Genomic DNA, 14952 nt, shown 5'->3' on the forward strand with positions numbered 1-14952 from the left:
TATCGCTGTGACCAGCAAAGAGATTCAGTGCTCCCAAGGTTACAATTCGAACATGGGCCCAATCTTCATTCACCTTTCTGGAGGCTTGGGCAAGGCCCAAATTAAAACTTAGATGTCAAGCCCTGAAATTCGCTGACCAGAAGTCTATGCCAGTAAAGGAGCTCCTCTTTCGCCCCCCTATGTGTAGTGACCTCTTCCTAGGGACCTAGTAACCAAGTTGAATAATACTGCTACCCACCGAGGTATCAAATTTGAGGAGTTACTAAGATATGACCCGAAGCAGACCTAAGGGGGTAAAACGCAGGTAGAAGGCTTTAAAGCACCAGCTCTTCCCGCGCCAGACCCAGGACAAGGTCCTCTTCCCATAAACACCCCTTTATGCCACACTCTCAGCCATCCTTGAAGAGCAGCAGTGCACTGCCATCTCAACAATCCCAATTTAGGCAGTTCCAGGAGGCTCTCGAGGTGGTCTGGAAGAGGCGGATCCTTTCGAGGAAGAAAGGTAACAGGAGGACGAGGTGGTGGTAGAGGTCAGTTCAACCAATGAGACATTTCAGTTTGGGGCAGACTGAAGAGGTTCCAGGAAGCCTGGAAAGTGTCCCTTGGGCTTATCAAGTGGTATCGAAAGGTCTGCGCTGGGATTGAAGGGCCCTTCCGTAACAAATAGTTTCATCAACGCAGCACAAAAGAGTCGATCCTATTTGTGAACAAAATGATAATAAAGGACACAGTAGAGAAATGCCACTTTATCAGGTTCCAGGGGAGGCTTTTCAGTGTTCCCAAAGAGGGACTCTCAGGAAAGGAGAGTCATTCTGGACCTCTGTCCTCAACAAAGCATAAACTGTCCCTAATTCAAAATGCTGATGATAGATCAGATAAGACATACCTTGCCAAAGGACAGCTACACCTCTTCTATCGACTTGAAAGACGATATTGGCACATTCCAATCCAACCTCATTTTCGCCAGTATCTAGGATTCGCCTGGGTCGCCAGTCGATAGATTCAAAGTGATGCCATTCAGCCTCAATGTAGCCCCAGAGGGTTCAGACCTTGCAGGACTTCAGGTTCCTAATCAACTGGAAAAGTCACGGCTGAAGCCAGAAAAGAAGTTCAGATGGCTAGGCCTACAATGGTGTCTAGAAAGCGGAAAGCTAGCTCCTACCAGGAGACCTCCAAGAGGTCAATAGTAGATCAGGTAAGAGGTTCAGAAAAGCCAGAGTTTTTCCAGAAGGAACCTAGAAGTGCTGCAGGGCAAACTACTATTTGCATCAATAGTAGATCCAGTCTTGAAAACGACTTTGAAGGATTTGAACTGGATTCTCATTTTAAAGGCAAACAAATCATTCAGAGACCACAAGGTCCCGATGAAAAGGAGATGCAAGACAGTGCTCAAACCGTGGGCATCAATCAGGCCCTGAAATCTTCAGTCCGCTAGTCCCAAACCAGTCTCAGTGACCTCATTCATACGGATGCTTCAGCGGCGAGGACGATGTTGGGGGACCAGATCAGAACAGAGTGTCCGAAAGTGGTCGGGAGTCCTCAGATCTTGCCATATCAGTATCAAAGAAATGATGGCAGTGCTCCTGTCACTCAAGGGACTGAAACCCAAGAGGGGATCTCACATTCAGTTGTTCATAGACAATAAGCCAGTGGTACAATGCTTGAAGCATGGGGATCAAGGTCAAAGCCACTGAATCATATAGTGCTGGGGATCATGAGATTAGCTCAGGTGAAGAAATGGTCTCTGTCAGCATCCCACCTTGGAGCTCAGAATGTCCTAGCGGACTCCTCTCCAGATTCAAAGCCCAGAAGGGAGTGGGAACTGGACAGCCTGTCATTCAGCGGATCCTCCGAGATCACCCATATCTTCAGGTAGATCTGTTCGCAACACGCCGACAATCACAAATTACCAATTTTGTCACCCTATCACGACCTTCGAAAGCAGGGCCAGAGACGCTGCTGGACTGGAACCTGCTGGGGAACATTTATCTGTTTCCCTAACAAATTTATTAATGAAAGTAGTACAACTCCTCAAGGAGTTCAAGGGAAGGGGAGTAATGATTGCTCCAATGTAGCCAAACAGCCCTTGGTTTCCAACCCTACAGAAGCTGACTTTTCATCACAAGCCACTACATCTTCCTATTCTTTCTCAGCAGGTTCAAGGGATAACTGTTCACGCCTCCTCCTTTCTGACGAAAAGCCTTCACGTGTGGACTTTCTCAGATCCCTGTGCTTCATGGAATGGTCACCTGGAAGTCAGGAATTTTTAATCACTAATATTAAGGGGAACCGCCAAACAGTATCAGTCAGTGTGGAACAAATTTGTCTCATTTGTTAGGACCGTAAACCAACTACCATCGATAATAACTTCGTGGGGGAGTTCTTTGTATTTGTATTTGACGTAAAAAAGTTGGCTCCTCCACTATTAAAATCACAAGGTGGCCCTTGCGGTTCCTTTAAGGTAATGATTCGGAGTAGAGGTGCATTCAGAAGTGTTTGAAATGATGATGAAACCAATGGCTCTCCGCAGGCCGAGTGAACAACCATGTGAATTATTATGGATATAGATATAGTCCTAGCTGCTCTGAACAGATGTTCAGACAATAATATGAAATTTTGTTAGAAAAATGTTTTTAGTGGGCCTGGCGATGGGAGCCAGATCAGCGGAGTTCCATGTGCTAAAAAGAGATCAGTTTTGTTCTTTCTCGAAAGGATAAAGTAACTTTTTCATTTGGAGATTTTTTTAGCTAAAAATGAGAACTGTTTATAGACGGAAACCCATAGTTATCCCTCCTTTGCCCTCTATCCAAGCTGTGTCCAGTGGCCACAGTGAAAAGTACCTTGATCGCACTAACCATTTCACGTGAAGAGCCGCTCTCTTTTGGTACCAAACTAAAAGCACCCCACTTTGCCTAGAAAGCCTCAGAACCAGCATTTGTAAGTTAATTGTAGATCTATGCCCAGGATCAGACCCAAAGTCACATGACCTCCGTAGCACGCAGCCTCACTTGCCTTTTTCCAAACTTTAGTATGGAGGACGATTCAAGTACACGGGTGGTCTGGGCATGGAGTGTTTGTCAAACACTATGTTAAACAAAATGAGGTGTCCAGACTGTATGCATATCCTCGGTAAAGTCCTAGGCAAGAGATAAGGACGCCCTGAAGGTGAATTGGCTGGCAAGAGGAACTCTTCCTTTAAAGTGAGTGAGTGTTTTAAAACTGGTAGGTTATTTTTTCTATTAGAGTCTATTTTTTTGTTCTTCACTAATACACAGTCTCTTCGAGACAGCTTAAAGGGTGGGCTATTACAGCCGTAGAAGGGAAAAAGGATTTTAGATTTCAAGGTTTGAACCCAAGGGAAGCTTAAAAGTTTTTTTGGTTAGGGATAGTGGCTAAAAGTCCATCCTCCCTGTCAATGATGTTTGACGGCTTTATAAATATACAAAAGCTCTTTAAATGTTCTCTGGTACATAGATGTGGCTCAAGGGTTCTTTGACTAAAAAAATAGGGTTTGAACCTGAAGGGAAATGAAAACCCTATTTTTAGTCTGGGAGCTGCAGAGCCTCAGACCCTCCCAGTTAGCATTAAGTACATTGGGTTATGCCCACCCCTTCATTTGCAGGAGTACAACCTTTTAGGAGGCGCGCTATTCCTACATTGGATTGGCAATATGCACATGCAGTAGATGCGTAGTCGCAGCTTTTGACCCGATTCATTCGAACTAGCCACGGAAGTGCAAATGGAAAGGTGTAACCAGTGGAGATGTTTAGCCATGAATTGATTCATCAATGCGGCGGATAGGGGGTCAAAGTGCAGACCCTCGAGACCTGATATCCTATCACAATAGTGACAAGCTTCCGTTAACCGGAATGAATACGTACAACCCTGTGCTATAAGTTCTCTGATAAGGGATTTAGCCGGGCGCTGCCTAAGGCAGACGTGAACTGCATGAGGCTCTCGCTCCCAGACTAAAAATAGGGTTTTCATTTCCTTCGGGTTCAAAACCCGTTTTATCTCCAGTTGCAGCCCATAACTACCACTTGATTTTTTTTATCTGAGACTCTTGTAAGTAGTAACAAGTCAAAGGTTGAGTTTTTAATCCCAGGGTTTGATGGCCCTGATTTTATTTATCGTCGTAACATCCCACATGTGCAAGGTATGGCTGTATACACTGAGTCTGGATGACCTATTTATCGTTAGAAAAATTTGGAGTGTAGTTGCCATGAAGTTGTTTTATAATTTTCAGTAAGTTCTACAATATTTACATTTTTGCTGTTTACCACAATCCAAATATCAACGATTCTGTATATGACTGTCTTCTGGAAAGGATCAGTATGGCTCCGTCACAGGATTCAAGACCTTCACAGTGAGTGGCTAAATTCAATTCCACAGATCACCATGGCTGTTCTGCTCCTGAGTTCTGTGTATCCTCCGATTTTCTCCAACTAATTGAGGAACCCATGCACATTCAGGCAATAAATTAGACCTCACATTCACAGACTTTCCAGCTATTGTCTCAGAATAAATGGGCAGTTCTGATCACTACGCCACTGAGATGGACATATCTGTCAGTCAGTATATTCCCTAATTCCACCACTAAGAAAACAGTCTGGCTGAAACCCAGAGCCAACTGGGTTTGCATTATTGAAGCTTGCCAGGTACTCAATATTTTAGTTGCTATATTAGATCCTGATCCCAAGAAGTTAAATGAAATGTTGATGATGGCTATTTTAATAAGATATGTCCCTAGAAAGGACATCAAATTTAGGACAAATGACCAGCCATGGTTTGATGATACATATGGGCAAGCCTACCATGACAAACAAACCAAATTCAAAGCATGGGGACGAAATCATTCATATGAAAATTACACCATTTTAGTTGAGTCTCCCCGTGCTGCAAATAGAACTTACCGTACAGCCGAGAGATATTAATTCCTTGAGGAGGAAACTTGAAGGAATTACTCAGCCTCATCTGTGGTGGACCCAATTGGCATCACCTATCTTTGGGTCAGGCTCATCTTCCATTCCACCACTACTAACAGATGATGGCAGATTGGTTACTGGCCCTAGGGAAAAGGCTGAACTGCTTCATCGAGCTTTTGAAGCTAAGCAATTAGCTGAGGATGTCCCTCCCCCTGATATTAAGTATATCTTAGTTTAACCAGACCACTGAGCTGATTAACAGCTCTCCTAGGGCTGGCCCGAAGGATTAGATTTATTTTTACGTGGCTAAGAACCAATTGGTTACCTAGCAAAGGGACCTACAGCTTATTGTGGAATCTGAACCACATTATAGCAAGAAATGAATTTCTATCACCAGAAACAAATTCCTCTTGTTCTTCACTGGCCGGTCGGAGATTTGAACTTGTGACCAACAGAGTGGTAGCTGAGAACGGAACCCGCTCACCGAGTGAGGAACTGTTCCCCCTGATATTTGTCATCCTGAACCTATTCTTACAAAATGTGCATTTCACTCCAGGGATGTTAAGAAAATTCTGGATAATCTTGATAGCTGGGGTGGAGAATATCCTGATGGTTTCTACCCTGTTTTTTTTTTTTTTTAAAGTTTCTAGTGTGTTGTCTCCTAAGATTACTAGATGTTATAGAATTTTATGTTCACATAGTATCTTTTTGGGTGACTGCAAACTTAGTAATACAGTGCCTGTTCCAAAGAGTGGCATATCTGCAGACTGCAGTAACTACAGGCCAATCTATATTCTCCCCATGCTCCCCAAAGTTCCTGAACAACTTGTTTTTAAGCCCCTATATAAGTACAGGCAGTCCCAACTTACCAGGCAGCATTGGTTAACGGTGTTCAGTGTTATGGCACTTGGCTAGCAATGTTGTTAACCAGATTTTCAGCGCCAATCTTCAGTTAACAGAGCTGTTAAGTGGGGATTTCGGCGCTGATCTCTGGTTAACAGCGCCGTTAAGTGGGAATTTCGCTGCCAATCTCTGGTTAACAGTGCCAATATCCAGTTAAAGCTGCCGTTAAGCGGGGATTTCGGTGCTATTATCGCCAATTTTCAGTTAGCGCTGTCAACCAGGGACTGCCTGTAAAATCTAAAGGATTGTTACCCGATAGTCAATATGCATATAGGAAGCAGTTAGGTACCTGCTATGCTCTTTTAGACTTGTTTAGTCCAGGTTATTGTTTTTATCTAATCCCAGGCTACCTGGTCTAAGTTACTACTTAGGCCAATAATAGGATATTTCTTAAAGGGTTCTTACTTATTCTAATCTAGGCTACTGCCTAATCCAGGTTATGTAAGTCACACTTAAAGGTATGGGTTACATCACACAAATTTACCTTAAGATGTAGCCTTAAAGCGAGGCTACCATTTCATCTAGCCTGGATTACTGTTTCATCTAGTCCTAGCTACCTGCTCTAAGCTAACGCTTAGTCCAATGATGGGATGTTTTGTAACAAGGTTATCACTTAACCTAATACAAGGTACTGCCTTCGTTTTTAAGCGTGCTTTTTTTTTCCCATTTTTATATGGGGTAAGCAGGATGCCTTCTTTGAAGGACTTTGATTTGGCGGTGGGGTAGGCCATAGCCTCGATTGGCTGCCCTCCCTGACATCGCTTAGACCCCGGTAGCGAGTGTGTACATATATTGTACCAAATCCCCAGCTCCCTTTCTCCCAGCAGCGAGGAGCACTGGGAGGGTAGGTCGACCATTCAAGACGTGTGAGGTGTCTGTTATGTTTTTAGAAGATGTTGGAGTGGCTTTGTTTATGTGTGTATTAGTCTGTAACACCCATTTGCTTTCAGCAAACCTATCCGTTGATTACATACGTAATCCCGGGGTGTCTACACGGATAGCAAAGTGTCCGCCTTCTCTGACTGGTCGGCTGTGGGGATTGAACCCTCGCCACAGACTTCTATGAAGTCTGAGGTGGCTGCTTCTACCAACCGAGCCATCGAGGCACCATACAAGGTACTGCCTAATCTGGATTATTTAGATCATGCTTAAGAGTATAGGCTATATAAAAAAGAAAAATTTTACTAATGTGGCCTTAAAGCTAGGCTACTGTTTTATCTTGCCCAGATTATTGCTATTATCTAATCCTAGGGTCCTTGGTCTAAGCTACTGCTTAGGCCCATAGTTGGATATACTATATTTCTTACAAGTTTCTTAGTTACTCTAATTTAGGTTACTATCTAATCCAGGTTATTTAGTTCACACTTAAGGATATGTAATCCTAGGTTATAGTCTACAGACAACATCCACTATTTATCCTGTTTAAGTTATTCTCACTTAATCTGATCTAGGCTGCTGACTAGATTATTGTAGACATCGTATAATGTGAGAGGATTTTCTACATTAATGATAAATTGTGGAACATTTCTTTTAGTTAAAACATTTAACTGAAATGACAAATTTTTAAAACAACCTGCACTTTTCACAACTAACAATCTGTGATTACGACTTAACACTGGCCACGTGTTAGCCAGACAAACCAAGTTTTTCGCTTTCACACACAAGTTAACTACCAATTACAAATGTTTAAAACTTCACCTGGGACTTAAAACTAAGCACTTAACTTGCTTCTTTTGGTGTTTCCATAATTACTGAATTTTGGAGCACTGACAAGAAATGGATCTGTTCCAACTCAACCAATGAAAGGTGATGGCTTCCTGGTCTCTTGCCAGTCTGTTGTCAACAAAATGGCGGACTGTGCATGCGCAATAATTTCCTCTTCTACCAGGTTTGATGATGGAAAGAACCTACAGGTTCAATGTAAGATAAGGGAAAGAGCCCTCTTATGTTTGAGTCCATTATACACTCCACCATGTGTTATAGTATTTATTATTATGACACAATACTTGGCCACAAGACTGACTAAAAGAGAATTCATTGAAATTAGTTTGGTCACCATGGGGCTCTGACAGACCCATGGAAGGTAACTCCTTGAGGACAAAGCAAGTGATTACGCTATCAAAAATATAAATATGAGAGAAGTGTGCATAATCTTCATAGCAATAAATTGCAAGATCAACTAATGGATAAAAATGGAAAGAAAAACCAAGAAAGGTCTCTTTTTATACTAGTTGTTAAAATGTACCCAAAATCAATAACAAAATACACAATAATTCATAAGTTTTTTCTTATGACTTCTAGCCAATTTAAAAAAAATGTGTAGGTAAATATAAGAGGTGTGTGAATATTCTTTAAAGCTCAACTACGGTAAACGGTGAGATCAGATACCTTAAAGCAAATTAAAAAAGCAGTAACTATTAAAATAATCTTTTTGTACTTTTCTTAAGTACAAACAGCTGTATGAAGATGTTTTTGACAGGAATTGATAGTTGGGAAGGGCAGTTGTTGGCTGATGAAAGAAAATGACTAGTAGTTTCGTAAGTATATAGCCTAATCTAGCAAAACTAGAGCTCACACAAAATGCAGGATACATAACTTTATTTCATGCATTTCACTGTTACTTTTTCAAGGAAAGATTAAACATTTTTATTTATAAACTTTACTTTGTGTACAAAGACCAAATTTCCTTGATATAAACACTATCGCCATACAGTGCTGTATGCTTTTGGCTAACCACAGTGCTGGACACAAAAACTAACTTTCTTGGACTTATAAAATAACTGAACTTATAAAAGAGCTCTTGGAATAGAACTAGTTCACATATAGACCACTGTACTACCTGTAATATCCAAAACAAAAAAAAAAACTGGGGGAAATTACTTAAATTACCAATCTGAAAAGTAAACACTACACGATTACCCAATAAAAAATCACAGAAAACTACATAACACAACAATCAGGAAGAATAAAAATAAAAAAATTAATGGCCAGGATGATAATGAAAGGCTAAATGCAAAAAAGGCCACACCTTGCAGGTGGTCTGGGCATCCAAAATGGGACCTTTGTCTTTCAGGCTTAAAGAAGCCAGTGCAATAGGAGACCCACTGCATAGTGGTAAGGCTTTTTACAATTAATAGGTTCATCATGAACAAACACCTTAACATGTATTAAAATTCCATATTAGATACAGTGTGCAATGTGTCAATGGATATTAAAAGTATTCTATTAAGTTCCATCCACACATGTAAAACTCTTACCTGAGTTTTCCTTCAAAAGGTCCATCTTTGGTAATGTTAGTAACATAAATGGCTCCATCACTTCCCCCATAGTGTGGATCATCACGGCCCCCCACAACAGTAAACCCAACATCACGTTCAGACTCTATAGCCTGAAAAAGTATTTTTGGTTAGCTTTTCATAATTCTAAAGAGTTACTGTCAAAAACTTAAATTTTTCTTACTAAAGCTTTTGCAACTACAGTCACACCTCGTGCATTCACGCTTCTGGATTCGCAGAATTTTCATTGGAACCTAACTAATTTGCATCTGTAATTTTTTCACAGGTCTGCTTACAGTACATATATTTTCTTTATTTTCTTGAATTGTACCTTCATTATATGACTTCAGTAACATATATAGTTTACCTTCCTGACAATGACAAAGAAAACATCAGTCATTAAGTTTACCTTACTGTGAGTGCAAACTAAGATGGCAGCCAATGAATTAGTATAGGGGTAACATTAGTATACCATACTGTAAATGCCCTAGTGTGGCAAATACCCATTAGGCGATACTGGTACAGGGTACTCTGTTTTTACGTCAACCGTTTATTTCTTTTTTTAAGGATACAGTAATGTATTCGGCTAAATTTGAATGAAATTAAAGCACTTTGGGAGCATGATTTGGGTCACATTTAGGGTTTAAACTCTAGAAATAAACATTTATTAGCATTTTTAGTGACTCCTCCTGATCCGCGACGGGTCCTGGAACCTAACCTCACTTATGTTTGAGGTATTACTGTAAGCATACATCAGTGAAACTAATTCAAACTCTGGACAAAAATTGATCTATCCAAGCAATTACAAAATACATTACTGTACTTTACAATCATAAGAAATGCAATAATAAGATCCTTACAATAGGCATATGGAGAGTTTCAATTTCCCACTCTTGCATATCTGTGTCTATTGCCGAATCTCGAGAGTGATTGTGTGCTGCCAATTGACGTACAACAGCTGCCTTCTCCTGCTCTGCTTCCAAACGTTCCCTGGAATCAAGTTACAAAACATTAGTCAGAAAATCTATGCTTTTTTCCAAACTGAATCATTTTCCTTTTGACATATCAAAACTTACAAAACAAACAATAAACCCAACACAGAAGTTACTGGACACCTAATGAAAATGGACAATTTAAAATTCTATAAAGCAAAACATAATCCATCAAAGCTGTAATTAGCAAATGCTGTGTTCCAAAATAATATTCTTTTGACTGACAGTAGCTTATATTTCTTAAATATTTCTCATTTTCAGATTCTCATATAATAGGTATTAACAAAATAATAGCAAAACAAATTTAAAAGTTGTACTGCACATGTACAATAAATAAAATTTTACATATACAAACAACAGGGTGTGTGATCTTTTCTGTGGAGAATGGGACACCTGCTGATGAGGCCCATGTATTTATATTTACTTAACCTCTTCGCCACTGGCCTGTTGCACTGCCAATAACGCTGCATACAAAAGTATATCAGTCATCATTAAACTGTTATTCATATTTTTCATTCATATTCTTATGTGAAAACATTGTGTACATACCAATGAATATTTTTCACCACATTGGCTATATATATACATACATACATATATATATATATATATATATATATATATATATATATATATATATATATATATATATATATATATATATATTATATATATCAAAAAGGAATATTTTGGAAAAAGTAATTGAAATGAAGTAGCAGAAAAAGTAGTAAAGTATTAGTAAAATAGTACTAGTAGTAATAGCAGTATATACTAGTTTTTTACGGAAACAGTTAGTATACATCAATGAATGTTTATGGCATTGGTAATAGGGATAATAATAATCATAATAATAATAATAAAATAATAATAATAAAAAAATTCAACAGTAATACCAATTACAACTTGTAGTAGAAAAAATGATAATAAAATTACATGTTAGTGTAAAAATGAAAGAAGTTTTCAAAAAACATAGTACACTTTCCTGTTGACCAAAATAATATCAGCAAAAACAAAAACAAAATGCAAGTTGCAAACAGAGATCCCATTGTCATCCGTGAAATCATGGGCGCTTGTCACAAAATGGATCTGTTACAACTGCCAAATAAATGGGTTCAATGTCTTCTAAAATCTCGTGTCGCTGTCATTCTACAACTATAACAACTATCACTATAACAATCTGGCAGGTATTCCTACCAGGATCTGAAATACTATCATCCGACATCATGATACTGAAAAATAAATCTTTTCAAAAGGAGAAAAAGTTTAGCCTTCAATCCAAATGGTTTACTCACAAGATCGTGACAATGTTTCATACATAACAGCTTGAGGGACTGACATGTGCTGCTGGACGATACCCTTTATAATATCCGATATGAATATGAACGTCAAGAATGGGTATTGGCTAGAATGAATAGTGGGTGGAGCTTCTGCACCTCTCTCGTACACAATACTACGCCTGAAACCCATCCAAGCTGCGCCGTCGCGGTCTTTATTACTTTACCGTAAAAGACGACATGTGTACGCCCCGGTGGCTAAGGGTTAGTATTATTGTATGTCTTATGTTTGATGCTGTGCAATATACAGAGAAAATCATCCATTTAAATACTTTTCTTTCCAAATGGCAGCTGTCTACTGATATCATTTATTGTTAGTATAAAGAGAGTGCTACTAAGAACACTTCCTTGTTGAACTCAGTTTTCACCTGAGAAAGTCTTTGACATTATATTATCAATTTGTTCTTGAAAGGCAATGTCTGTCAGAAAATTTTCAATGGAAATTGGCCTTGACCATGTATATTATTTTTGTATAATGGTTTTAATATAATTCTTTTATGAGTTTTTCACCTTTCAGTTTCCATACTTTTACACTTTTGACTCTCTTTTCATCTTTCTTTCCTTAAGTACCTTATCAGCAAACAGCAATTCATGTTGTTACAGATACCTCAACTAGTATTATAACAATACAATAACTAACGAGAAAAAGAAAATCCTTACTTTAATTCTTTTAGTTCCTTAGATGCTTCATTACGCTGCTTCTTCATGTCATCAGAGTCCCTTAAAGCTTCTGCCAGTTCTGATACAGCTCGATCTCGTTCTCTCCTCAGTTTATCACAGTGTGCGCGAATACTTTCTCTTTCTTGAACAATCTTGTCCCTTTCATTGAAAGCCCAGTCCCGGCGTCTTTTGGAAACCTCAGCTTCTTGCTGTGCCTCTGTTTGGTAGAAGTATTAAGTTATATGAATACTATCAAATTTCAGGTATAAAATAGCATAAAACATACAATTCTAGGGAAAATTAATGCCACTAATAACTACCAAAGAAATGAAAAATCTACCTTAAAACTACGCGATCTCAGATCCAAAACTAAGTGATAAATATCCCACTATACTTTTAACTAATTATTAAGATAGTAATAGATATAAAAGATACATTATTAGAATAAAAGCTAACTTTGCTTGCATAGTTTATATGCACTTCAAGCACAACAGTTTGTATGAAATACAACAATGATAAAACATAGTGAACGCACCACAAATGCACCTGTTACACATTTTCAACAAGATATCTGATATGCCTTGTACTGTAACATATACACTTTACATATTTTATTATAAAAGGTGATAATAATTCTGTGGAAACATATTCCTTCAATAAGTAAATATTGTTTATTGTAGAAAATTAGACAACTTGTTAATAGTTTAAATTAGCAAGTAAAGTAGTTTAAAAAGATTTAAAGCTGGTTTTCAATATAAATGACGAATAATAAATGTGAAACAGTGAAATACAACACAATGTATTTTCATGAAACTAACAAAACTAACTCCAAGAAAAACAGTTTCCAAATATTCTTTACTATCTCTACTCCAGAAATGGAAGAAAAATAAATTTCAAAATAAAAAAAATGAAAATTCTGATAACATACATAAATATGCCCTCTTTATGAGCATTAGTATTCAGAAATGGCATCCAAGTTCATTAATATCTGCAATGTTTTCCAAGCCTACTGTTACCTACTCATAATAATTCAACTATGGAATGGATAGAATCTCCAGGCTCAGAAAAACAACTTGAATTGAGGTGCTTGGAAAAATTTCAGTAAAAAGCAATCTATTTAGCAGATTATTCCAAAGAAGAATCTATTATTACTTCCCAAATTATGGCCCAGCTTTATTGTCAATTTAGAAGCTACATCTTCAAAACTCAAAATTATAGACCTGAGGCTCTGGAAGCAGGGCCAAAAATCTAGAATACTTGAGGTACTCATGGCAATGGCAACAGAGGAGCAAGCTCAAACAGTTGGACACATCACTGCAGCCAATTGTGTGTAATAGTGTTCCAGCTGAACATGAACAGTGATGGCTGCAGGGAAAAAAATTCAAGGAAATGCACAAACCAACACTGCTGACACTGCACATCTGATGATGTGTGGCATTTTACATAAGTGGCAATATAACAAGACTGCTCGAGTTTCCATGAATTTCCTGTTGGAACTTTGGATTGGTTATGTTATATTACATCTTCAAATATGTATACCACGTACATATCTACACTGTTGACTGTACTTCAAACTGGACAGCAATATTAAGCATTTTTGTAAATGGCTTTTATATTTTCCATACAGTACTTTTCATTGCCTGTTTAATGTAAACAGCCCTTACTTATTAATTAAAGTTTACCACAGATACAACTTATAGAGCATTTCCTATATACTATACAAGAAAAGCTAATGTTGTGCATGTTTGTATTATCACCACATTCTTTATTTTAAAAATTTCTTTACACCAAGTGCACCATTATTTTGTACTATAAAATTATTTAAAACATGAAACTTTCCTAAGTACAACAATAAAAAGCTCAATTCTTACATGTTTTTTCTCTTTGTGAATTAATTTCTTAAGAACTTGCGAATGATTATTTTTTGGGTTAAGACTTGCCCAAAACTGAACAAGAACCTTTGGGTTATAAAATTTTCTACATAGTGAACTGCAAGATGTACAGTATTGGAACACCTATTGCTGTTCTCTTTTACAATGAACTATGGTAGTTTTTATACAGTACTTTTTAATTTTATTAATATTTACAGAGGTATTTTCTTTTAATAATGCAGTGATGATCTGCAAAAGTTGAGAAAGTTGGCACTGACATGAAAGTAGGCCTCTGTTATGCACAGACTAAGTTCTGTATATTATAGTTATCTAAGATAGACTGTGACAAAAAAGTATACAAATTAGGAGATAAAATAAAATATAATACAGTCAGTACAAGTAAGGTGTAGATAGGCTAATTCAGCATGGTATGATATGATGTTCACTTATGTTCAAGTGGCATAATGCCCCATAGGCTATAATGTATCATGTTACGCAATGCATAACTGTCACGTGGTACATTAATCTGCAGTAATTTATAGATACAAATATTCTGTTTGTCGTCCAGGCATTCACATTTCTAATCCTAAACTCTTGAGACATTGTGGTGCTTTCTTGAATATAATAACAGGAAAACAATGGCAAAATGACCACTAACAATCAATTACCTTGGTAAATAAATTATCAGTCTCCTCCTAAATTTCAGCTTGAATCTTACTAAAATTCTAGTTATGCTTTCGTATCAGTTTCCTACCAAATTTTTGTTTCATAGATATCAACTGTAATTTTATTGGCAGTGCCATTCCTCCTTCTCTAACAACTGACTAAATCTATAAAAACCTAAAAATAAAACATTACGAAGACAAAGGCAGTGAAACAGAGGGGACTTCCCATACTGAAGGTGCCAAAATCACCAAATGTAAGGTATTTCTGAATTCTGACCTTGGTCTCACAAAATAGGTTGGTAAATGACTCTTGAACACAGTGGTTTG

General features: G+C 38.0%; 1 protein-coding gene across 17 annotated transcripts in view; it reads right to left on the reverse strand.

Moving 5' to 3' along the window:
* The window catches only part of Dlg5 (Discs large 5), a 670182-nt gene that overhangs the window by 32936 nt on the left and 622294 nt on the right, over positions 1-14952 (reverse strand). For all 17 annotated transcript variants that reach the window (XR_010852350.1, XM_067100141.1, XM_067100133.1 and 14 more), the window contains 3 exons: positions 12090-12306; positions 9964-10093; positions 9086-9216 (listed from right to left, as the gene is read on the reverse strand). Coding sequence is in view for 16 of the 17 variants with exons in the window: in XM_067100141.1 (XP_066956242.1) it covers positions 9086-9216; positions 9964-10093; positions 12090-12306 (478 nt within the window). In the remaining variant the exon portion in view is untranslated. The remainder of the gene's footprint in view (positions 1-9085; positions 9217-9963; positions 10094-12089; positions 12307-14952) is intronic.

This window comes from Macrobrachium rosenbergii, chromosome 4 (genome assembly GCF_040412425.1).
Source record: "Macrobrachium rosenbergii isolate ZJJX-2024 chromosome 4, ASM4041242v1, whole genome shotgun sequence".
Classification (NCBI taxonomy): Eukaryota; Metazoa; Arthropoda; class Malacostraca; order Decapoda; family Palaemonidae; genus Macrobrachium; species Macrobrachium rosenbergii.